This window comes from Cheilinus undulatus, linkage group 22 (genome assembly GCF_018320785.1).
Source record: "Cheilinus undulatus linkage group 22, ASM1832078v1, whole genome shotgun sequence".
Taxonomy (NCBI): Eukaryota; Metazoa; Chordata; class Actinopteri; order Labriformes; family Labridae; genus Cheilinus; species Cheilinus undulatus.
In genome coordinates this window covers 24,928,073-24,952,124 of record NC_054886.1, presented here as the reverse complement: position 1 = coordinate 24,952,124, position 24,052 = coordinate 24,928,073, and the positions used below count along the sequence as shown (strand labels likewise).

At 37.4% G+C, this 24,052-nt stretch overlaps 1 protein-coding gene across 2 annotated transcripts; it reads right to left on the bottom strand.

Moving 5' to 3' along the window:
* Nucleotides 1-4,099: 4,099 nt before the first annotated feature.
* Nucleotides 4,100-23,711, bottom strand: LOC121504237. 2 transcript variants are annotated; one of them, XM_041778930.1, is made up of 21 exons: nt 23,602-23,711; nt 23,220-23,252; nt 20,174-20,434; nt 19,211-19,465; nt 18,815-19,090; nt 17,956-18,210; nt 17,560-17,835; nt 17,039-17,305; nt 16,671-16,946; nt 16,217-16,519; nt 14,739-15,005; nt 14,264-14,506; nt 10,756-10,887; nt 10,626-10,641; nt 10,448-10,536; nt 10,272-10,322; nt 8,137-8,199; nt 7,984-8,043; nt 5,794-5,841; nt 5,577-5,627; nt 4,100-4,566 (listed from the first exon to the last, which is right to left on the bottom strand). In XM_041778930.1, the coding sequence occupies exons 1-21, from the start codon at nt 23,636-23,638 to the stop codon at nt 4,559-4,561; spliced, it is 3,267 nt and encodes a 1,088-aa protein (XP_041634864.1). In that variant the 5' UTR covers nt 23,639-23,711; the 3' UTR covers nt 4,100-4,558. The 2 variants fall into 2 exon arrangements, with proteins under 2 accessions (XP_041634864.1, XP_041634865.1); XM_041778931.1 differs by lacking the exons at nt 17,956-18,210; nt 18,815-19,090.
* Between the last annotated feature and the right edge of the window lie 341 nt (nt 23,712-24,052).

The window sequence follows — 24,052 nt, the reverse complement described above, 5'->3', positions numbered from 1 at the left end:
ACTGAACAAATATCTTTAGCAACAGGGTCCCCAAACTTACTCCTACAAGGTCCGTCTACAAGCATTCATTGATACAGCTTCTTACTTTATTAAAGCTAACATACAATAAACCAGGCTAGTGAGGCTACATGGTGCTAGTGTTACTACGCAGCTATCAACCTTTAACAACAGCTTCACCTAAATCTGTTACAGTAAAGCATCAAATACTCCTTAATGCCACTGTAGCTCAACAACAGTGAGAATATCAGGAGGGCCTAAACTGAAATTACATTCTAAAGACTCAACCTAATTCTCTCATAAAAGAAGCAAAAAGTGATCAATTCAGAACAAAGTCACATATTTCCACAGCCCTTGTTTGTTGATTTCATAGTGAAATTCTGATGTAAATTTAGAATAAAATAAATAAATGTCTAGGCAGTGATAGACTGGCATTAAAAAATCTCCCTGGCATTTTCAAAAGACCAGCCCTTTAAAAAATCAAAACCAACATTAAATCAAATGTTAATAACAAGCTTGACCTGGAACCTTGGAGATCGAGTTGATCGATAAATGAGCAACACAGAACAACAAAACAACCTACAATATAATCTCTACAGTACATTACAGCACGGCAACATAGAAAACAAACTCATTTTCTTTTTTATGTTTTATCCACCAAAAACCTTTCAAAGGCTGTCCATAGAAATATATTTCCAACTCAATAATCACTCAAAATTCAACCAAAATACACACAGGAGAGAAGCACTGAATCAGCTGTTCACAGTGAGCCTCTCTCTCTGACAGCTGTCAGTCTCAGTCTTCAGCACCAAGGACAGCTCCACATCTACACTCATTTAGCCCAAACATTTAGAAACCAGAAACTGTTAACAACAAAACATCTACCTACAAATATTTGGGATCACTCTAATTCACTTCAGCAGGTTCTGATCCCTGATTGAACCAGACCTTAAGGCTTCGTCTGCATACTACGTTTATCAGGGATTCTTTGAGTTAGCGGACTGTTGGACTAAATAAGGCTGCTCTTTGCAGGCAGCACAACCTGTGACCTCTCTAAACAGCCTGAATATAGTCGGAGTGGTCAAAGGGTTGAAACATGAAGAGATTAATCTTTAATGTTTTTGACTTAATTAACATCATTTTCTCAATTGAAAATTCTTCCTAAAAGTGTATTCAAGCTTTATTATAAAGTGGAAAATTATGAACTTTAAAAGAGTTGTAATGTCGAGGACCAGGGCTTCCATTCAGTCAACTCAGCGCTGATGTAACAAACACCTGTACAGTGAGCCAGATTATGACAACAACACACACTTTATGGTGTAACCCCTTCTTCCTGTCTCTGCATCAGCATACTGAAGAAATCATGCAACCACTTCACTCAGGTTCACAGCATTTAATTTCAAGCACACAGCTGTCAGAAAAAAAACCCACAAAATTCAGTGTTGGTGGTGGTGAATCAAACAGTAGTACAGCTCCAGCCCCGTTAATGAGATTGTCAGCAAGTAAAGCAGGGACATACAATGTACATCTCCTTTTGTCATGTGACTGTACACTTTTGTTGAAAAAATAAAATAAAACACATTGTGTTAAGAAATAAATGTTCAGTTATGCAATGTACACCCTGCATGTGCATGTTACATATTAGATATCACATAGATTTTCATAAACCTTATATTTTACATTTTGTTGTATGAACAAATGACTCAAAATTCTATGCAAAGCCTTTACAACATGCTTATGAGACAAAAAAATAAGAATAAAAAAATTCTCAGAATAAAAGTTACACATACCTGTCAGAAAAAAAACTAACAAACAAAAAACACAGTGTTGGTGGTGGTGAATCATACGGTACAGCTGTGGTCCCTACACGTCAGAATAAAATTACAATTACACGCTGAACAGAAGCCATTTTTTAATTAGCCATGCAGTTAGTCTGTAACGACACTATTAGTGTTGCTTTGTGTGCATTTTAATTTGGGTCGAATTACTTTTGGACTTTAATCTTTGAAACAAATCACGGAGCTGTTTTTTCAGTAGCAAGCAAAGGTGATGAGCTGAGGATCCCTGTCTGTGCTGTTACCACTACCGCCACACGAGGGCGCTGTTACCACATAAATGAAGGTAGCCTTGCATAGATGAGGATAGAAAAGATCCCAGATCTGTCCATACATGTTTTCTTCAGATAAGAGAAAAAGGGAACATTTATCAGAAAAATTCAAGGAACGCTGAATGAACATATAAATTAATTCTGACAAACTTCAACATTGTATAATAACCCTGTTACAATGGCAGCTATGGTAACTATCTGGGAACAATTAACTCTAAAAGGCAAACATATAACAGACACAGAACAGTCTGTTACATGAGCATTTAACCCTTCTTTCAGTAGAATGAGGAGCCATTCTCATTGACCCAAACTGTCCCATAGCTGGTCTTCTCTCCTGGCATTTGCCCAAAAATAGCCTGTCTGTCACCGCTCACCTCTCTGTAAATATATAACTCTGTGATGAGTCTTTTCCCCTCATTCTGCCTCCTTTCTCTTTCATTTCTTTCTTTTGGGCACCTGATTGTAACTGTGAAGGTAGCATCACTCCTCCTGTTTACAGCCACATTTCTCCTCTTGTCCGGGCTCGCTGTGCCGCACAGAGCCAGGAGGCCCTCAAAAATGTATTTTACTGTATTTGATTCAAGTTTCTGTCAGTTGACCAATTCAGTTAGAGGCTTTGAATTGATAATGACAATAATTACTAAGAAAATTTTAAAAACAAATGAAAATGGAACTTTTGATTCCAGGTTTCCTTAAGGGCTCCCTTCTCCTGTGGGCCCAGGTAATCAGTACCCTTTTTCCCCCCTGTGCCACGCCCTTGTACCAAACCAAACTCAAACACAGATTTAGGGGCTTCTTTTTGTTACCTTAACACCCAAACATGACCCTTGCAGCTCATAATGACAGGCACAGAACACCATCTAGAGTTAAGGGCATTTATTTAGGCCTATACTCATTTTATTTCAGAGTATGACTGACTTTTATTGATCTGCTGCTGCGGAATAATGTCACTGCTCTGCTCATATGCCTCTTTATTTTGTTTACTTTATGAGTTGTCTCTATGACAGCTTCAGGGTATAACTGTTTCTTTTTCTTATCCATGCACAAATGGCATCTTTTGAAGATGTTTCTCTGAATTATTTAGGCCTACAGCACCGAGGTGGCTTTGATTCATGTGCCATCTTTAATGTTTGAATGCGCCAAAGTGGACCACAGTGAAGATTGCAAAAACAGAATTGATGGTGCAGATTTCTGAGATACCTTTTCAGAAAAATCATTCTTTTTGAATAAAATTACTGGATCATTATTGGTTTATATTGTAGCTGAGGGAGGAAAAGGTCATCCATGAACAATGGCCTTTGATGAGGCAGAGTGCTGAATGTAAAGAAGATCAACGAGGGGATCGACAAATGTCTACATTTGTTCTGAGGTAAAGAAACTTAGCGTTAGCAATGTTCGCTGCAAAGTGGGAAGTATATATAACGTTATAAATTATGTCAGTAACATCACATATTTCACCACATTACAGCAAACTTTAAATCATGAAAGTTAAGGTCAACTTCAGCTTTGAAACGTTTGCTCATCATATTTTTATATTCTGTTTCATTCAAAGCCCACCAAACTGCGAGCCATTAACATGAACTTGGGCAATATGATGCCTGTTTGTCTGAGTGAGCTCAGTGGACAGGGGTTAGGGATGGGTCAGCTGCTGGTCCTGCATACCACTGAGTGTTAAAAGCATATGGATGGATGCTCAGGTGATACAGTGCCCAGTAGAGTCAATACCATAAAGCTGCTTTGCTGCAGAAGGTAAAAGTGTTGTTTCTGATCTTAAACAAAAAAGAAGGGACAACTTCTTTACCTATTCTGATCTATTATTAGTTTCTAATTACCTTAGATAAATGGACCACAAGAAGCAGCTTAATGTTGAGAATATTTTATTAAAGATATTATCAAAAATACTTTACAAAAAATAAATCTTTACAGAAACAAATTCAAACAAAGTAATAATATACTTGACAGAGTTGTGGATTCACAAACCAACTCAGGGTAGCTTTCAGAAATGGCAATAATTTCATTACACAATAACACAATCAATGAAGACGAATATAACAGAGGGAAAACACCAACGAATAAAAAAAGACTTTATTATTGATGGGAAACAAAACTATCATTTTAAAGGCTATGCTGGTTGAAAGCAGATGTTTACAGATGTGAATGTGACATTGATGACTGTGATTTATGTTTTTAGGTCAACACTAGTAAAGATATAAAAGCAACTGCATTACTGATCTGCTGAACCAACATGTCCTCAAAGTTTGTCACAAACACTTGACAAATAAATGAAAAACATTGTAAAACAATACTAATAACAAAAAAAAACACTTTGTGCAAAAAGAATAAATAAGCTTGAAACAAACCAACTGTACAAACCACAGAAAATGTCTGATATCTGGATAGCAGAGTTAAATGTACAAATGTACAACAGTACGTTTCACTGTCAGAGCCACTCCTTTAAAGACCTGGAAGAAAAGCACAAAAACAGTCAGTCTCTGGTTTCCAGCATCACACAGTACATATTTATGTGAATAACAGTTTTGATATTTGCAAAAGAGGAAGGAAGCCTAGAAAGACACACATGCAGCATGTTTATTTCATTAAAAGAGCAGAAATGAAGTCTAAAGGGATTCTCAAAACATCTACATATTCTTCTATGTAGGTTGTCTCCAGTTTTTGTCCAATTCCAAAAATGTACCATAAACCTGAAGTTCAAGTCACACCAGTTTATAAAAATCTGTTGGGGGGATTCTTCAAGAGGACTAAAAGCTTGAAACTGTCTGACAGTTTCCACTGTAAAGTCCACAACGTTTAGTTTCTGTGCAGTTGTGTCTCTCCTTTAGGGACGTCTGTTTTCATCATGTGGAGGTTGCCATCCTGCTAGCTCCATGTTTGCTAGTCAAACTCTCAGCTTATAGTGATGTTGTGAAGTACAAACCCACAGCCCCCTGAGTCTTCTCAATCAAACCAGCACTCCACAGCACATTTACTTAACCATACAACAAATGTTTTCTTTAAATGCATGACTGTAACCTTGAAAGGTAGAAAAGCTGTTAAAAAGAGACACCACCAGCCTGGTTACTGTCTCTTTGTATCCCAGGACATTTTGAGCATTGAAATTTTAGCTGCTATACAAAATGAACAGCAAAGTCTCAATCGGGTCAGGTCAAGTGTAGTCAGTGATGGTGGCAGGTGCACTTTTGGTCATGGTGTTGCATTTCTTAGCATTTTAAATGGGTGTGTTGCACTGAGGAAAAGAACACAGCCCACAATTTAGCTGTGATTTCAACACTTTCATCCAGATATGCTTCAGAGATCATCGCTACAAATTTATCGACCAGGTGTCTGAATGAGGATGCGTGTCTTTAAACCTGAAGACTGTATGTTCAAATTTTTAACTGGTATGATGTTGGTTTAAGACTTCTGGTTTGTATACTGAGGACTTTGCTGTGCATGTTAATATACAGGTATGTACCGATTTGAGCAACTTCAGAGCCTTCCACTGATTCGTATATATGATCATCTCCTGGAAATCAAGCAAATGTTGAGGTTTTGCATTAATCTTAGAAAAATAACAGTGCATTATTTAAATATTGAACACAAATAATAACATGCAAAAAACATTACACCCTCCCAAAATTTTCCTCAAATTTGAAATAAATATTTGATATATGAATTTGAAAAGACAATACCTGTGCCGTGTTCAGAGACTCTGATGGTTTCATAGACACACCTACCACCTATGGAGAAGGAGAGATATTTTTAGAGAATTCCTTATGATTTTCTTCAAATTCAGAAGTTTACATACATTTCCTTAAGATTTGGTAGCATTATCTTTAAACTGTTTGACTTGGGTCAAACATTTACATATCCTTCCACAAGCTTCTCACAAAAGTTTCCTAGAATTTTGACCCATTCATCCTGACAGAACTAGTGGGACTGAGTCAGGTTTGTAGGCCACTTTGCTCGTACACCAAATAGTGCCATCTTCAAAGTGGTGTGTTGGATCCAGATGTAAATACCCTGAAATAAAAGCTGAAATCTTTTGATGTCAAACCCAAATGATTTCAGTCTACAGCAAAAAAAGAAAGCAGTTTTTAATCAAACAACGCTTCAGTTCAAAATAACAAGTCAGCAGTGGAAATGAGTGGAGCTTAGCCATCATCATCCTCTGCACAGTGAGGTTGCACTGTAATAGTTGGACAGGGAGGGGAACACTTGAAAGAAACATATTTGAGATTGCTTTCACACGTGACCTGTTTGGTTCAATCAAACTTGAGACTGTCTAGTAGGTTCAGCTCATTTGAACTGGTGTGAAAGCTGTCAGTTGATCTCTGGTGTGCACCAAGCAACCATACCGAGATCACCTTAAAAGTCGGGTGGGTTAGTGTGTTTTTGCTTTAATAGGTTGCAGAAACAACATGAACTGACATAACAGCAGAATGTTTTGTGCTTTTTGGATTAAACCGGCTACTGTAGCCAGATAGATGTGTGAAAATCCACAGGCAGACCTTGTGGAAAATCCTTTTTAGTATTGTAAGCCTACATAAACAACACAACCCGTCAGGGTCTTGTTATTAAAGCCATCTAACAGAATAACACACTTCTGCAACGCCTCCTAGCGCTGCATTCTCACTTGAGTAAAAACCAACAGGGATGATGCTCCAGCCAATGAGAAGGCTAGCACTTGCAGCCAATCAAAAAAAATAAAAATAAAAAATAAAAGAATAAAAATACATTAACAATAAATAAACCACATACATAGTAAAACAAAAAGTAGTGTGTTTTTTTTTTTCTTAATGGAAATTTCCCGTTCTCTCTCTCAAAGGTGTCCTGGAGATACGTGCGCATTATTAGCCTGTTGAACCAGTGAGATGACAGAGAGGACAGCAGGCCACTGTGGAATTATCCCCATTATAATGGCTTTTGGATAAAAGGGATAAGAGCAGTATCATGGTAAAAGGTAGGTTTAAAAGCTCCATTTGCTTTCATTGAATCAGCTGTGCAGCCATTCCAATTACGTGCTGTTATTACACACAGTGATTCTGTCTGCCTCTGCTCAGCTTGTTGTCAGATTGTGAGCATGTGAAAGAGCTGTAAAGGTTTTCCTGTCTGTTAGTGGTGTTCTCAGGCCGCAGAGATACAGATTATGGGCTGTAAATTACGCTGTATATTGGCATTAGAGTCTGCACATTCAAATGCAGTTATCTGTCGTTTTTACTACCGAGTGGAACGACTGGCTAAACGGTTTTAATATTTAGTAATGCAAAAGTACTCTAATGCATTAATTTTAGAATTAGGTAACGCAGTAGCATAACAAATTATTTTTCTCAGTATGTAACGCAGTAATCTGATGAGTTAGTTTTAAAAGTAACGCTACCCAACACTGGTGAACACAGACCAAGCTTGTTATTACTATAATGCAAAACTGTAAATAATGTGTCCATGATTAGAATCAAATCAACAGGACCTGTGAAAACACCCTGAGCCTTTAAGGTGACTATAAACAAGCTATAAAGGAAAAGATGTCCCAACTTGTGTGGACACAACCAAAAATTAAAAGCCCAGAGGAAGTACGACTTCACCTTTTCTCTTTAGAAAGGCCTTACTCAGTCATATTTTTAGCAGGATTATTTTTGATATCTCTTGTTTCATGGGTTGCATATAATGCCTTCAGTACTTTATGTAGCCACATATCATTGAAATGAGTCTCAAAGATACTTCATGTAAGATTGGACTTTTTTGTGCTTATCTTGACTCAAAGAGGAAACAGTCAAGATAATGAAGAGTTGATGATCATGAAGCTGACCCATTATTACCTCTAGGGTGATAGGCAGCTTTTTAACATTAACTTAAAGCAGAACTCTTACAACTGACTGTACCTGCTGGTGCTATCTTGGCATCAGAAAAAACAGTGTTCTCATGTAACTCAGGTTTCTTCCCTGTAAAATGACGTAAAAACAACAGATAAACATTAATACTATAAATACACATCAATACTACTTTAATCGACTGTATCTAGTTGAGGCACTTACCCTGCTTTCCAAAGTTTTTAAGCTCAATCAAAGAATATGTAACATCCTGGGATTGGTCTGCACCTGGAATGAGCATGTCTTATTATCTAGACACAATAGCACTTGGACTACTGATAATTTAAGACTGTGCAGGAATGATAGAGTTTGTTTTTACTTAATTTGGAAAGAGACCATTGTCCCTTTTCAAATTTTACTGTCTCAAATGTACACTGACCCATGTGAGCATGTGTTTACTTAGCCCTATTAATTTTGTGTCTGTCAATGAAAATGTATAATTCTGTCTAGCCCACTGTAAATGTCTGCTTGTTTCCTTAATGAGCAAGTACAATGAAAACTGAACGAGGAAGTCAAAAGGTAGAAACATGTTCAAAGTTAGTTGCAGTCAGATCATCCAATTTAAGGGGCAACTTGTGCATTTGAGACTAAAGATAAAAAATTTACACAGCATCTACATTACAGGTGTCAAACTCAAGGCCCCGGAGGCAAAATCCGTCCCATGGAACAGTTAAATCCGGCCCACAAGATGATCTCATATTTCTGTTATAACTGGCCCATGAGTATGGGGTCTGCAGATTTCCTCAAGTATAAAAATGTGAACTTATTCTTGATGATTTAAGATATCTGTGTTAAGTCATAGAATCTGAAAAAGTAAGGAGTAAAAATACTTAGATAAGAGGTCAGGAATGTGGGAAAAGAAATCAATTTGTGTTTTAATTTCGTAATTTAGCATCACACAATTAGGACTCAAACTTTGGATTTTGACTTTAAATTTTGTACATTAAGCATTTAAAACTGATAATTTTGACTTCTCATACAATATCTTGAGCTTTAAGATTCATAGTTCTAATTTTTAAGTGACAATTTGACCTTTTGAACCAATTATTTTGTATTTTACCACATATTTTAAACTCCAAACTGACTTCATAATCCAATAGTTTGACCTTTGAGACTCAGAATTTAAAGTTCTGAATCATATTTTGACCTTTTAAGCTCATGATTTTGACTTTTTTTTTTTCTTATATATTTGCCTTTGAAAAAACATTATTTTTCAATTTCATGTTTTGGCCTTTTTGGACTAATAAATTTACTTTTCTCAGATTGTGAGCCTTTAAACTTATCTCTTTAACTTTTTAAATGTCAAAATTATTTATCATCAGTGCTCTGTTTTATTTATTTATTTATTTATTTCATATTTCATTACTGGTGAAATGAGGTTGACAGTTTATGATTAAAAAGGTGACCCTGTTAGGCCCTCAGGTTAGTCCTGAATCCAGAATCCGGCCCCTGCTATGATTGAGTTTGACACCCCTGATCTACATGATACAGCGACAACCATTTTTAAAAAGCACATTAATGGTTGTACTGACTCTGAAGAAGCTGAAGATGTCCCATGCACTTCACTATAGCTTTATATCAGCACAAGTAAGACAATGAAATTTAGCTTTATTCCCAAGCTGATACTGTTCATGGCACCTGAACTCTACAAGCCAGTTTCATTTCTTAAAAACATGTTTAAAGTAGAACATCCTGGATTAGATCAAGGAATTTTAGCCTGAGTTAAGACAGCTAAGTTCAAGTTCAAATTAAAGACAGTTTATTTTGTTTTATTTTTTTCTGTATTTTTGGCTTGTATAAATCTGGCAACTGTGGTGGCATCAGCCTCCAAAGATTTAAGTGTGCACTGCTCCTTTAAGTGGAGTTTGCTGGGGGAAGCTTGGTTATACAGCAACACAAACAGGTACAGCTTTTCCACATAATTTAGCAGATTGAGGTAAAATGGGCCAGAAAACAGTGTTGTCTTAATTGTACACTGTAATGAAAAACTTCAAATCTTTTTTTGTTCACCCAGAAGGTTTTTTTTTTTTTGGCACTACTATGCAGAGCAAGCTTTGACTTCATGTTCTTTGGCTTCAGCGTATCGTCATCTTCTGACCTGCTGTTTGGGTCTGTGGGCTTCGATAGCGACTTTATCAACTTTCACCCTGCTTAAAGTCTCAATGCACACTGAAATCTCTGCTACTATTGCCAAGTACCTCATACAGCCAAACTTCAAAAACACCAAAATATCCATTTAACCTTTAAATATGTTGGAACATTTTTGGTATGCTTATCTTTGAAAAGACAGAACTATTTACCATGTGCTGAGTTTTCAGGGCCTTTGATGGTTTCATAATGACAGACCTCCTCTACAGAGAGAAAAACATCAACATTTACTATTTACACAACTATGTAATGATAAACAGTATAACTGGTATTTATAGAAGGAAGATGCGATTGTACATAAATGTGTATGATTACATCAAATACCGACCTTTGATAGAAGAGTAGTATCCATCATCATGAGTCTCCTCCTGGGGGTTTGTGACTGAGCTTTGGCTGGTCCTCTGAAACTTGATTGGCCTGCATTTCAGAAATAAGATATATTAATCTGAGAAACATGGGATAGACTGCTGTTGTGTTAAAAACAAGAAAAAAAAAGATGAACCAACCTGCAAAGACATGAACCTGTGGACAGAAAAGGACATTCACTGTTAGACTGTTTTGAACTGCACTTTTCACTTTTCATGTCAGTGCATTTAAAATTAACATTACTCATCTAATATAGACAAAAGTTCTCACCTTTGGACTGCCTGTAGCGGTACAACAGCAACAGGAGAATTAAAAGCACGACTCCACAAATAACCCCCACAATCACCAGAATTACTGTTAATGGAAACTCCTCAGATCTGGATACTGCTGTACGGCTGATGACTAAAAACACACAAAGAAGTAAATTAATTTACTGCAGTTTTAGAAATCAAGAACCCACATGCATGCACACTACAGGATAACAGGATGACAGTGTGCTATCATGTATACATGTGTCATATGCATGTTCAGCCGGGTCGGATGTCTGCCTGCAAACAACCAGCAAACAGAAACCCAGAGCTAATATAATTAGTAGACGTATCAGCACTACCATGCTGGGCCATTTCTAGCTTTGTGGAGGCCCTATGCAAGATGGGGTTTTAGGTCTGCCAACCTATGGAGAGGTTCCTAATCCATTAGATGATCCACAAACATACCACAATCTATTACACTTAACAAGTTAAAAAAGGCTACAGTCATGATAACCTTTCATTTTAAATTATTTATAGTCTTAACAAATTTTATATGCAAAGTTTATATTACACTTAGTCCCATTTGTGGTATTATGGTTAAATGCTCCTATTATTTGTCAGATAGAGGCAGCATATTTACTGTGATCTTCTACATTTGTCCTGGTCTGACCTGCTGATGAGTCTTTTTTGCCTATACCAATTTTCTTTATTTGAAGTACTATAACTGACAACAAAAACATGATTCTTGTTTTCTTTATGGTTATCAAGTTGAAACTACAAATACAACACTGACTGTTAGCTGTTAAATAAACCTTCAAGAAGGTTTTATAAATATCTTGTCACTCTCATATATTTCCAGCATGTTGTGTCAAATCTCTGGACTTTATTCTCCTTTAAACTTCTGTCATCATTTATTGTCAAATGTATTTAAATATGTAAAAAAAGAAAAAAAAACTTTAAACTTTATGTTAAAATACTATATGATTTAGATTTGCTGCATTAAGTTCACATAAGTAAATGTTGTCAACATCTGTTCAACACTCAGTTTTCATTTACAGACTCTTCTCCAGGGGTCTCAAACTCATTTAGGGTAGGGGCCAGATTTGCTCCAACAAGACGTCCTGAGGGCCACACACTAAAGGGTTAATTAGCTACTTTAGAAGGAGAATTTATTCCCAAGTCATCTACAGGTCAGACAAAAATATGCTGACCTTGTAACATATGACATGTTTAACAGATTTTATCATTTTTAGAATTCACTGATGATGAATTTATAAGACTGGATCGTTCATTATAAATATAAATAATCATTTGCCATGACTGTTCATAGCTTTAACACAGCAACCTGTTCACAAAACCTGATCTGAGCCCTATTCCTGACCTGGGGATCAGTCCACCCAGTCCGGAGAGAGAGCGAGAGAGAATGAAGGGAGAGAGAGAGAGAAAGATGGAGATTCATCACACTGCTGCGTTGTTTACAGAGCTGCAAACCCTCACCTGCTGAGTGAAAACTTGACTTTAAACACACGTATGAGCCCTACAATTATTCTTCTGCATGTCTACTATATCTGAATCCCCCAGACATCCCTGCACGTGTCATGAACTGGGGCATCTCCGTGCGTATTTTTGCGCTGCGTCAAGATCAAACATGCCAACCTCTCAGGACAGCCTGTGTCCAGATTAGGATTAACTGTTCAGTTATAAAGTATTGTTTTTATCATTATGAGAGGAATTTTTACCAGACCTTTGACAAGACCTGGAGTTAAATACCCCACAGGATTTATAAAACCATGTCCTGTTTAAACATCAGTGATCAAGACCACAATATCACTTCTTGTTGACATAAAATTTAATCATGAGTCGCTCACCAAAGTAAAATACGCTGTCTGGGTTTGTGGCTGACAGACAATTACGCAGGGAAAACATTTGTCATCCTGAGCGCCGCTGTTTTAATCTCCTGTTTCTCAGGAGAAGAAGTTTGGTTTTACAAGGCAAAAACCTGTATACTTATTTAAACTCCTATCCATATCTCTGACTCTTCCTGTCACATCAGTGAGCGGTAATCGCAGATCCTTATGTCTGCATCGTTTAAAGAATGAGTTGAGGAACAGCCATAACCAACCATAATCAACCATAACAGCCAGAAGATTGTTTTATTATGAAGACATCAAAAGAGCGTGTTTTTTCAGATGCAGTGTGTTCATTGAATGCATTTGAGGATTAAGGCATCTATTTTGAATTCTTGTTCTTATCTCTTAATGCTTATTCATTTCAAGGATATAATATAAATTGAGCCTTTTGTTGCTTTAAAGCTGTAGTGTTGTTAATTGGCAGCAGAAACTGGTGAATTTTTGTGACTGAGGCTGGAGTGTGTGTGTGCGTAAAAGGCGTGGGCCGCACTAACACAACACTTTGATGTCAAGTGGGGGGCCACAAAATATCTTCCCGCCGTGAGTTTGAGACCCCTGCCATCTACATTTTTTTTTTATCTAACAGTTTCGGTGAAACTCATTTAAAGTTTAATTTTTCCTATTGTCTTGATACCTGTTAATTATAAATAAAAAAGACATCTAATATATTTACAGCGAATATGCATGCCACACGTTTCAGTAACATTTAAAACACGTTGGGGTTGGGGGTGTGGTGAGTGTGAGTGCCACGTTTGTGTGTCATTGCTACGCAGCGTTAAAGCTGTTGCTGCTGCATAAGTATGCACGAATTAACAAAGAGATGAGCATTTATTATGGGCTTTGTGTGAACACACCTGCCTTATTTTAACAAGTATCTAAATCATTAACACTGATGCTGAGAAACAAGCACGGTCAGAGCGAAACATAGGTTGTCAAGCTGATTCTATGGGACATAGTGGCTGTGGTTAAGTGGTTAAGGTCATCCATGGTTGAAATTTGCCCGCATTTGGCTAGTTGGTGGGAGTAAATGTCAAGCCCTGCCTGCAAATATTTGTAAGCATATAAGGGATAAAGACAGGTAGCTCTAATTCTCCTCAGATGAGGCTGAACCTTCAGCTTTGGGGCCCCTTATTAGTTTGTGGGGCCCTATGCATTTGCATAGTCTGCATATAGCAAGAAACGGCTCTGCTACCACCCACACCCACTGACCTCTTTACTATCTTGTCCCAATCATGATTAGAGGTGAAATTTATTCTCTTCTCATGGGAATCCCACAGGTCTGATATGAACTGATGAAAATACAAGAGTGATCACAACGTTGTCTATTAAAACTTTAGTGGCATGTATAAATTGTGCAGGCGAAGCCTTTTGGTTTTTTACTGTTTTGTAAAAGCCTTGCACCTGAGTGATGTGTGTATAATTACCCCTCTCTCATCCCACAGGAATGCCATGATCCAAGGGACGAACAAAAATGTCACAGAAATGTTTTCTTTGCTATACTTTTTAGTGAATCAAAAATAAAATGTTACAAGAGCCAGAAAAGTACGTTAGTCTTTTTTGTATTCAGACAGAGTCATGGTTTGTTTAACCAAAATCTGTCTGTGTTATTCTGCTCACCTTTAACTGACATCCAACTCTGTGATGACTCTTCTCCTGATATTTGACACTTGTAGAAACCCTCGTCTGATTTTGACACAGCAGAAATATTCAGCTCTCTCCTGGTGTCATTCTGGATGAGTTTGTCATTTTGATAGAAGAACACCTTGGACACTTTTTCTGTGTATCTTACTTTGCAGCTTAAACTAACAGAATCTCCCTCAGTCACTGGATGGACAGGAGTCACCAAGATAATATCATAATCTGGAAGCAGCAAAATAAAAGAGAGTTTTGTTAGGTGATCAGGTCTGATGTTGAAAATTAGCAGACACACCTAATAGTTTCCACTCTTATGTTGAAATGTTGCCATCAAAAGCCTCTTACATGTAGGAAGGGTTAATATCTAAAGTAAATTCAGTTAATATCTAATAAATAGGGTTAATTGATAACACAAGATTCTAACAAGACACTGAAAAGGAAATGTAATAAATCATACTCTGTTTAGTGATGTTGACAGCATTGCTGAACTCTCCTGATCCAGACTCACACCAGAACACATGATTTCTCTCTGTGTATCTATCAATTGTGCATGTAGATCCAGTCATTTTATCCCACCAGTAGCAATCCTGCAGGCTGCTGTCTTTATCAAACATCTTCACTCTCCACTGAGAAGAGTTCCCCACACAGATCAGTGAGACTGAGTCTGAGATGAAGTGTTGAACTCTGTCAGGACTCACTGTGAGAGATGCTGCTGAATGAAAACCTACAAGAAAGAAAGAACAATAGTTCAAATATTAGAAATGCCTCATTACAGTTTGCTTCATTGGACAATGCTGTAGGAGACACCTGAGGAGGTTATGATAATGCTAATTCTGAGAACCAACCTTTCATAAACATTGATATCATTAATAACAACACATCAGCTCAGATTGATCAACAGTGGTCAGAGTACACAGTCTGCATTTGTTTCTATATTTTCCTCAGCAAACAGAGGAAATGTTCCAGATGTATTGGTCGTAAATTAGTGACTTTTAACTGTGTGTTAATTTTGTTGTTACAACTGCTGATGAATGTCTATTTGGTTTTTTTCCATCTAATTTTGAAATATACTAATTAAACAAAAAAAAACAACTAAAATTATACAAACACTGCTATGGATAGAGTCACTTTACAGTCACTGGTTGAACTAAAACAGCACTTAGCTGGTTTGACAGACACGTTTGTCTCTGAGCAGGAACAATAACACATTGTTTGGGCTAGGAATGCACATGAATAGCTGGCTAAACTGTTAAATTTGGATCCCATCGTCATCTGTACCTGAGTGACATGTCGGTTAAACTAATGATCAGAGGCGGAAAGAGTACACAGTTATAATACTCAAGTAAAAGTGCAATTACTCTGGCTAAAAATTTACTTCAGGAAAGGTAAAAGTACAAGTACTGCTACTGTGCAGTCAACAAAGGTGGAAAAAGTTCAAGAGAATTGTACTCAAGTAAAAGTACAGAAACTCTGGTGAAAACTTACTTAAGTAGAAGTACAGATTTCAAAATGACTCAAAAAAGTACAAGAGCCCCCAAAAAACTACTCAGTAACAGGAATTTGAGTAAATGTGTTAGTTATTTTCCACTCCTGCTAATTGTTAACATTTGATCAGTTCAAGCCCACAATCCCAGTCACTCCAGACTCCAGACTTGTCAGCTGAATGCATTTCTATTTTGAAGAAGTAGTTGTTGATTTCTAAGGCAGGCACAGCTGACATTTCAAACTGACAGGGGAATTTTTGGTATTTTGATGCTATAAGAATACACAAAAAAGGTCCATGACCTTGAGAAAGAAAACTTTAAAATCAGCCCTTCAGATGAACTGTTGGCTTCATGCTATTAACAATAAAGAGCATGAGATCATCAATCAATTCCTTTTTTTCACATTGATTGATTTTTAGGCAACTTATGAGAAAGACAGAAACAAACTGACCTCCAGACCAGACAAACTTTGGTTCACTGTAATGAGTGAACTTCACTGGATCTCCTCGTCCAGCTCTGCATGCATATCCTGATGTGTGCGTCTCTCCATGAACAATGTAGGAATGCTTCTCAGTCCCATTCCTGCTGTCAGACAGCAGCTCATAGTTGTAGGAATCACCTGCTAGTTTGGGAATAGCGTTATACCAGAAGAATCTCCATCCTGCTGATGGATGTTTAACATCACAGCTCAGAGTCACTGAGTCTCCAGGACTCAGCCATGATGGAGACACAGTCAGGATAGGCCTCTGTGAATCTGTTGATAAAGTGATTCATCAAAACAAATCATTTAATAAGAGATTATCATGCATCCATTACTAAGGACTTCACTCTTTATCATCATGTACATGAATCACAGAGTCCTGCAATAAACCACATAATATTTATTTAAAAGAAATGTGACTTACTGGATAAAACTGTCAATGAGATGGGACGGCTCCATTTGGTTGAAGACCTGTCACTTTTTCTCCTGCCCCTACAGCTGTAGTTTCCAGTGTGGGATCCATAAACAGATGTGATATTATACTCTTTCTGCTTTGAGGGTTTGTATGAGCTTGTTGTTTCCCACTCATACTCCCACTCAGTGTTTGCTCCATCCTTTATCTCACATCTGAGAGTGATCGTCTCTCCTCTGTACACCTCTGACCAGTTGGGGTGAAGAGTCAAAACAGCCTCGATAGCATCTGTTAAAATCAAGAAATCACTGTCAGTATGAGGACAACCTTAAAACCACATCAAAACCCCCCCCAAAAAAACAGAAAAACCCCAGACTCACTATATTTGTTGATCATTATTTCCTCACTGTCCTTTGTGTAGTAGGGTGGATTTCCTCTCTGTCCTCTGCATTGATAGAGTCCCTCCTCTGAGACAAGCAGTTGTCCAAACAAATCTGCATTTAGCAGCACAGAGCCTGAAGATTTATCCTGTCTGTAGTAATAGTAATATCTCCAACCAGATGATGAGCTCACAGAGCAGGTCAGGGTCACATCGCCCCCTACTGGAATATCTCTGACATCAGCTCTCAGTTCAGCTTTTGGTTGTTCTGTGGAATGAATCGATTTAAATCATGATAAAAGTAAATCTTCACATCATTTATGGTGTTGGCCATGAAACTTGTTGTACAGTAAATAACTCTTGATCTCTCATCTGCACTGTAATTCCTGGTTTTATTATTATTTCAATCATTCAACAAATAAATACTTACTACTTTATGTACTATCAAACCTTTTATCATCATGAGGTGGAGTGAAAATCTTAAAACATGATTCATGATAAACATAAATCAGTCCACCTTACCTGACACTCTCACTGTGACTGGAGCGCTCCACTCTGTAGAGGAATGAGGATCAGTTTTGGGTTTTCCCCGACACTTGTAGTCTCCATCGTTGTTAGCAGTAACACTGATAGTGAAGTGTTCAGAGTGTTTAAGAATAGTAACACTGCTGGTTGTTTCCCACTTATACTCCCACTCTCTGTCGTCTCCATCAACAATCTGACAGCTCAGTGTGATCGTCTCTCCTCTGTATATCTCAGTCCACTGGGTTTGTAGAGACACAACAGCCCTGTTTGTTACTGGAAATGATGAAGAGGTCAAAACAGAAAAAGGTTAAAACATAAGATGCCACATTGTTATTTAATAGTGAGATATTTTTCACTAGCAATCTGAATGTGGTGTAACATTTTTGTCTTTACCGACTGAATCACTGAACAGAGTGTAGTAAGGTGGGTTTCCTCTCACTCCTCTGCACCAGTACAGTCCTCCTTGTTTGACTGTGATTTGTCCATTAGAGGGATAACGATCATCTTGTGTGATCTGGATTTCAGAGGTTTTCTCTCCTCTGTACCAGAGGAAACTCCAGCCAGATGATGGAGGCTTCACTTTGCAGGTCAGAGTCACAGAGCCTTCTGCTGGAAATGCTTCACTCTCAAGCTGAGCCAGTGGTTTGTCTGAAGTTGGATTTATTGAAAAGATCTTTAAAATGTAAACTTCTGTTCCAGTGATGTGGATAAATAAAAATATGCAGCTAAAATAAGAAGTATATGAGAATTTAGAGCTTAAACTCATTGTATTAAGAGTGCAATATGATGTTAAATTTAAGAACTATAGAAACTAATCAACTGCATTGAGAGGAGCCTTTAAAATTTATAATTTTTTTCAACAATCCAAATTCACAACATGCAGATTTTTCACCTTAATACTACAAATAAAAAAGGAACCAACTATATTTAACAGCTATCAGCAAACTTCTGTGTTAAATCTCTCATTATGTGTGACCTGTGGGGAAAAAAAACTCATTGTCATATACTGAATCATTAAAAAATAAAAGACTCTTGTTCAGTCATATAGATAGAACTTTAAAAGATAAAACAATCTTACATGCCGCTCAGTTATTGTGTATTGTCATTTAAAAATTGGAAAAAAGTTTTTTCAGAGTTTCCTTTAAAAGACATCATTATTATTGATGTATCTTTTTTTTTGTTCATCATCATTTAGTGAGTGAAACTGTTACAAACATGCATTTTTCAGTATTAACCACATGCTTATACTCACCTGTTACTGTCAGTCTGAGGGGCTCACTCCATTGTGTGAAGGAATTTTGTTGGTGGACCCTCCTGCCGATACATCTGTATTCTCCATCATCAGATGTGGTGGTACTGCTAATACTGTACTCATTGTGTGTTGTGTATTTATCCCCATGGGGTGTTCTCCATTCATATCTCCATTCAGTGTCTCTACTTCCCTCAATCTCACACCTGAGAGTGATTGTCTCTCCTCTGTATATCTCAGTCCACTGGGTTTGTAGAGACACAACAGCCCTGTTTGTTACTGGAAATCATGAAGAGGTCAAAACAGAAAAAGGTTAAAACATAAGATGCCACATTGTTATTTAATTGTGAGATATTTTTCACTAGCAATCTGAATGTGGTGTAACATTTTTGTCTTTACCGACTGAATCACTGAACAGAGTGTAGTAAGGTGGGTTTCCTCTCACTCCTCTGCACCAGTACAGTCCTCCTTGTCTGACTGTGATTTGTCCATTAGAGGAATAACGATCATCTTGTGTGATCTGGATTTTAGAGGTTTTCTCTCCTCTGTACCAGAGGAAACTCCAGCCAGATGATGGAGGCTTCACTTTGCAGGTCAGAGTCACTGAGCCTTCTGCTGGAAATGCTTCACTCTCAAGGTGAGCCTGTGGTTTGTCTGAAGTTGGATTTATTGAAAAGATCTTTAAAATGTAAACTTCTGTTCCAATGATTTGGTTAAACAAGAAAGTGCAGCCAAAATAAGAAGTGATTTGAGAATTGAGCGCTTATGAGTTTGCAATGTGACTAATTGCATCGAGAGGTACCTTTAATGATTATAATTTTTCAACAATTGAAATTCACAACATGTATTTTTCACCTTAATACTGCAAATCAAAATGAAATCAATGATATTTCACAATTTTCAGCAGACTTTTTTGTTAAGTCTGTCATTATTTGTGACCTCATTTTCATGTTCTGAGTCATTAAAAAATAAAATAGACTACTGTTCAATCATATAGATATCATTTTAAAAGATACAACAAGCTTACGTTCCCCTCAGTTATTACCTCCGCCAACAAGGTTATGTGATCAGGAGGGTTTGTTTGTTAACAAAAAATTGAAATGTTCAGGAAATGTCAAAAATGGCATAAGGAAGAACTGATTAGACTTTGGGAGTGATCCAGATCACTGTCTGGATCCAGGAATGTTGTGCTTTTAGTGCTTTTCTAGTTGTGTATTGCCATGCAAAAATGGAAAAAGATTTGACAGTGTCCTTCAAAAGCCATCATTATTATTGACGTAATAAATTCCTGGTTAATAATTCAGCGAGTGAAACTGTTACTAACATGCCTTTTTTCAGTATTAACCACATGCTTATACTCACCTGTTACTGTCAGTCTGAAGGGCTCACTCCATTGTGTGTAGGAATTTTGTTGGTGGACCCTCCTGCCGATACATCTGTATTCTCCAGTGGTGCTGCTAATATTGTGCTCAGCGTGTTCTGTCCTATTGTCCCCATGGGGTGTTCTCCATGTATATTCCCATTCAGTTTCTCTACTTCCCTCAATTTCACACCTGAGAGTGATCGTCTCACCCCTGAATATCTGATCCCAGTTGGATTTAAGGAACACACGAGGAGTGATATCTGTTCAGATCAAAAATACTTGTTAAGGTTAGAAACGTATTAAAAATGGAATTTTTTGGAATAATTCAATTCAAGCACCTGACAAAGTTTTTGCTGTTAAAGGGAAATAAATCTTGGAGAGACAACAATCTCTAGAAAATATTGATGATGAACAATGTCACTACTTAAAACAAGTTGGGAAATCTGAGCCAAATTCAAAACTGTTATTGCTCTCAGTGCATGTGATTTCCACAATTTCCTTGTATGGAATCAAAAGAGCACATCTACCAATGTCTATCTAAATGATGGGAACTGGCAAAGGAATTTAGAGCATGCTGTTGTAAGCTGGGTGTGAAAAGACGTGTGATGATAATTCATTCAGAAAGTATTCAGACCTCCTTCACTTTTTCAATTTTGTTTTATGGAAGCCTGATGCTAATGTAAAAATATATATATATTTTAATTCTCATTAATCTAAGCTCAGTACTCCATAATGACAATTTGAAAACTGAATTTTAGATCTTTAGATAGAAATATCTCATTGGCGTAAGTATTCACACCCTTAATTTATCTCAGGTTCCTCCAGTTTCTCCCAGTCTTTGCTGAGATGTTTCTACTCCTTGATTAGAATCAATCTGCGGTAAATTAAATTGATTGGACTTGATTTGGCGCGGAGAGTTGACATATTCGAAGTCTCACCTGTTTTGGATGTTTGGATGCCAAGCAATGATGATAGAGTAAACACAAACAACAATCGAAACAAAAAAAAACAACGAAACGGACAAATTAAGGCAGTATAGGAGGGTTTAGATTCCATTTTGGCTTAGCACGTATTGTTGGGTGAAAGTTGTGAAACGGTCTTATTTTCCACTGGAAATACGCCAGCCCCTGTCGTGCATAGAGCCCATTGAAGCTTTCCCAGATGGATGTGTGAAACAAATCCATCTGGCGTGTCAGGTTAGCTGTGGACCATATTAGACAGGAAAATGATAAATGGAGAGCCATATTTACATCGTTGTGGCAAATATGCACACAGAATATGTTTACAGAGTGTTTCTTGATAACCCTGAGGAAGGCCACAAGCTTAAATGCACCCCTTTGATAAATTTGTTCTCTAAAGAGCAACTATTAGTGAAGCTTTCTGTCTCCACACTGGTAGAATATGTCACAGGAAAGATAAACACCGTCTGAATGCTTTTCTGGTTTGTGCTTTTCAAAGTAAAAGCATGGTTTAGCATTTCTATAGAGAAACTCCATTCACTTGTACAGAATGCTTTTGTTTTGAACAATTCCCGACATACTTCCTCTATACACTGAATCAAGAAGCTTGTAGGGGGGTTTATTCAGGTAAAACTCCTGAAGAAGGATAGGTCTTTGAAAGCAGGAAAATGCGGCTGACACGCAGCAAACGCGCCCTGTGTGAAAGCTGCACCGGCAGGAGCTGGAGCTGATACTCCCGGCACACGCTAGCAGCAAAACAGGCTCCCAGTCTGAAACAGGCGTCAATGTTGAATCCAAACATTGATTCTCATGCCTGGATCTACTTATATGAGGCCTCCCTTCCCCCCTCCTTTTCGCTGTGTAAGTGTGTTTGTGTGAGTGTGTTAATCAGGAGCCCATCTCCGATCAAGTCACTGCTCTACAAGATAAAAGCTGGCTCAGATCGCCACTCATCGCCAGATCATCTGTTTACCCAGCTTGGTATACAGCAACCCAAGCCTTAGTAAGTTTTGTTAATTACCTTTTTGCATCATTCTAATCCTGTGTCTCCATCTTCAGATCCCTGTACCAGCTCCTACTAATCCACTGTGAATTTCAAGATCCTGTCTCTACTCTGGAAGATCCTGATCAAGAGGACAATCCTGCTCCAACTCTTAATATCTTACAATAAATTCTACTCCTAAAACATTCAGAACAACTGTTTTTTTGTGTCTGTATTGTGGGTCCAGTTTATTCGTAACAACAACTTAATCAAGATAGTGTTCTACACACCCTGCCAAACCTGGGGTCCCTGCTTTCTACAGCTGAGAGGCAGAATAGCTTCAGCTTCAGATGCATTGTATTTAGAAAGATTTATCTGCAATGGAGAAATATCGTGGGCTTCAAACGTCTGTACATTTGAGTCATCTTGACAAAAACTAACATTACATGTTGTCAGTTTTATTCATCAAAGATCTGACTCCTGTCTAGTCTTTGTTTAGACTTTCTCATGGAAAAAAAGGCTGCTGAACACTTTAAGTCAGAGTTGTAGTCGACAAAATTAACACTGATTCCAAGGGAAATCAAGTAAATAATAAAAAGGCAGGGACAAAGCACTGAATCGTAGGGGGAAACCATGAGTCAGAGGAGCTTTGAATGAGAACAAACTGTGGTCTGACAGTGATCCAGAAACTTCTTTGCCACTAAGTTAGTACAAGTTCATCTGGAGGTAGATGAAAGCTTGGGCTTCATCAAGCTGATTTAAAAAGTTGAAAAAATATAAACATCCAACCAAGGTGTCCACTCAATGAATTTAAACTTGGTGATAAAGTATGACGTGCTTACCTAAAGAACTTTTCTATTTAAATGAACATATTTGCTTCAACTCTAATAAGAATGAAACTGGGATTAATTGGCAAACCAAACTACATTACTAAAAATTAAAAAGGTGTTTACTTAAAACGAACATTTGTAGGAAGATTCTTCCACAACCTTGTGAATATTCCAGTCCGTTTTTCTTATTTCTTTTAAAAACAGAAGAAAGTGATATAGCATGTGAAAACAGGAGCTACTGGAGAAATATGAAAAACAGGAACAAGACAATTACCTTCCGTGTTTCCATAGAGGGGTGTAATCAGCACTAAAACACAGAGAAACACTGAATCAGGCCTCTATTAAAGGTGCAAAATCAAGAAAGACTTTCATTTATATCTAAAATTCTTGTCAAACAACCACATCAAGTATGTTTAGTTCATTCTCAGGTTTTCAAAGGTAGGACACTGATTTAATCAATTTAAAAGTAAATCTTTAAAAAATGTTGGCAGTAACTGAAATGAACACCATGGACTTCTTACTATTGCACATTCTTCAAACAGCATGTTCACTGATTCCTGTTGTTATCTAAACAGCCAAGCTATAACACTACATGTTCAAAGAAACATGACTTTCTATTATAAAGTCACAGAATTAGAAAGCACTGTTGTACTCACAGAATAATCCCAACACACAGAGCAGCGTTTGACACATCTTCTCATCAGAAAGTCACCGTGATATTCCACCTCACTGCTTTAAAACAATAAAAGTCAACTTTGCATGTGTTGTAAATGAAGAAAAAGAGGAGAGAGATATGTATGACTGCATTAATATATCAGGCAGAATTTGTCTTCAACTCTACCCTCTATTGTCTCCTCCCTTTCACACGAAACTTTAACAAGCACTGTGGCTCTGACCACAAACCTCTTGACGTGTTTCCACTTCCTGTTGATTGCTCTCACATAGCTTTCATTAGAAATGTCATTTGAAGGTGAGAAACAAGTCGCTTCAATAAACTTGAAGCCAATAAATGTAGTAATTTACAAACATTATTTCATAAATAATAGTTGTAGTTGTAGAAGGCCATTTAACTGCAGATGATTTATTTGAAATCTATACATTATAGAA

Excerpts from the sequence above, each read along its gene's own strand:
- LOC121504237 (XM_041778930.1), bottom strand. The coding sequence starts at position 23,638 with ATGTGTCAAACGCTGCTCTGTGTGTTGGGATTATTCT. Across the intron at positions 8,200-10,271 it reads CCCTGAAAACTCAGCACATG|GTGCAGACCAATCCCAGGAT; the intron begins GTAAATAGTTCT and ends TGCTCATTCCAG. Across the intron at positions 8,044-8,136 it reads TAAAAACTTTGGAAAGCAGG|GGAAGAAACCTGAGTTACAT; the intron begins GTAAGTGCCTCA and ends GTCATTTTACAG.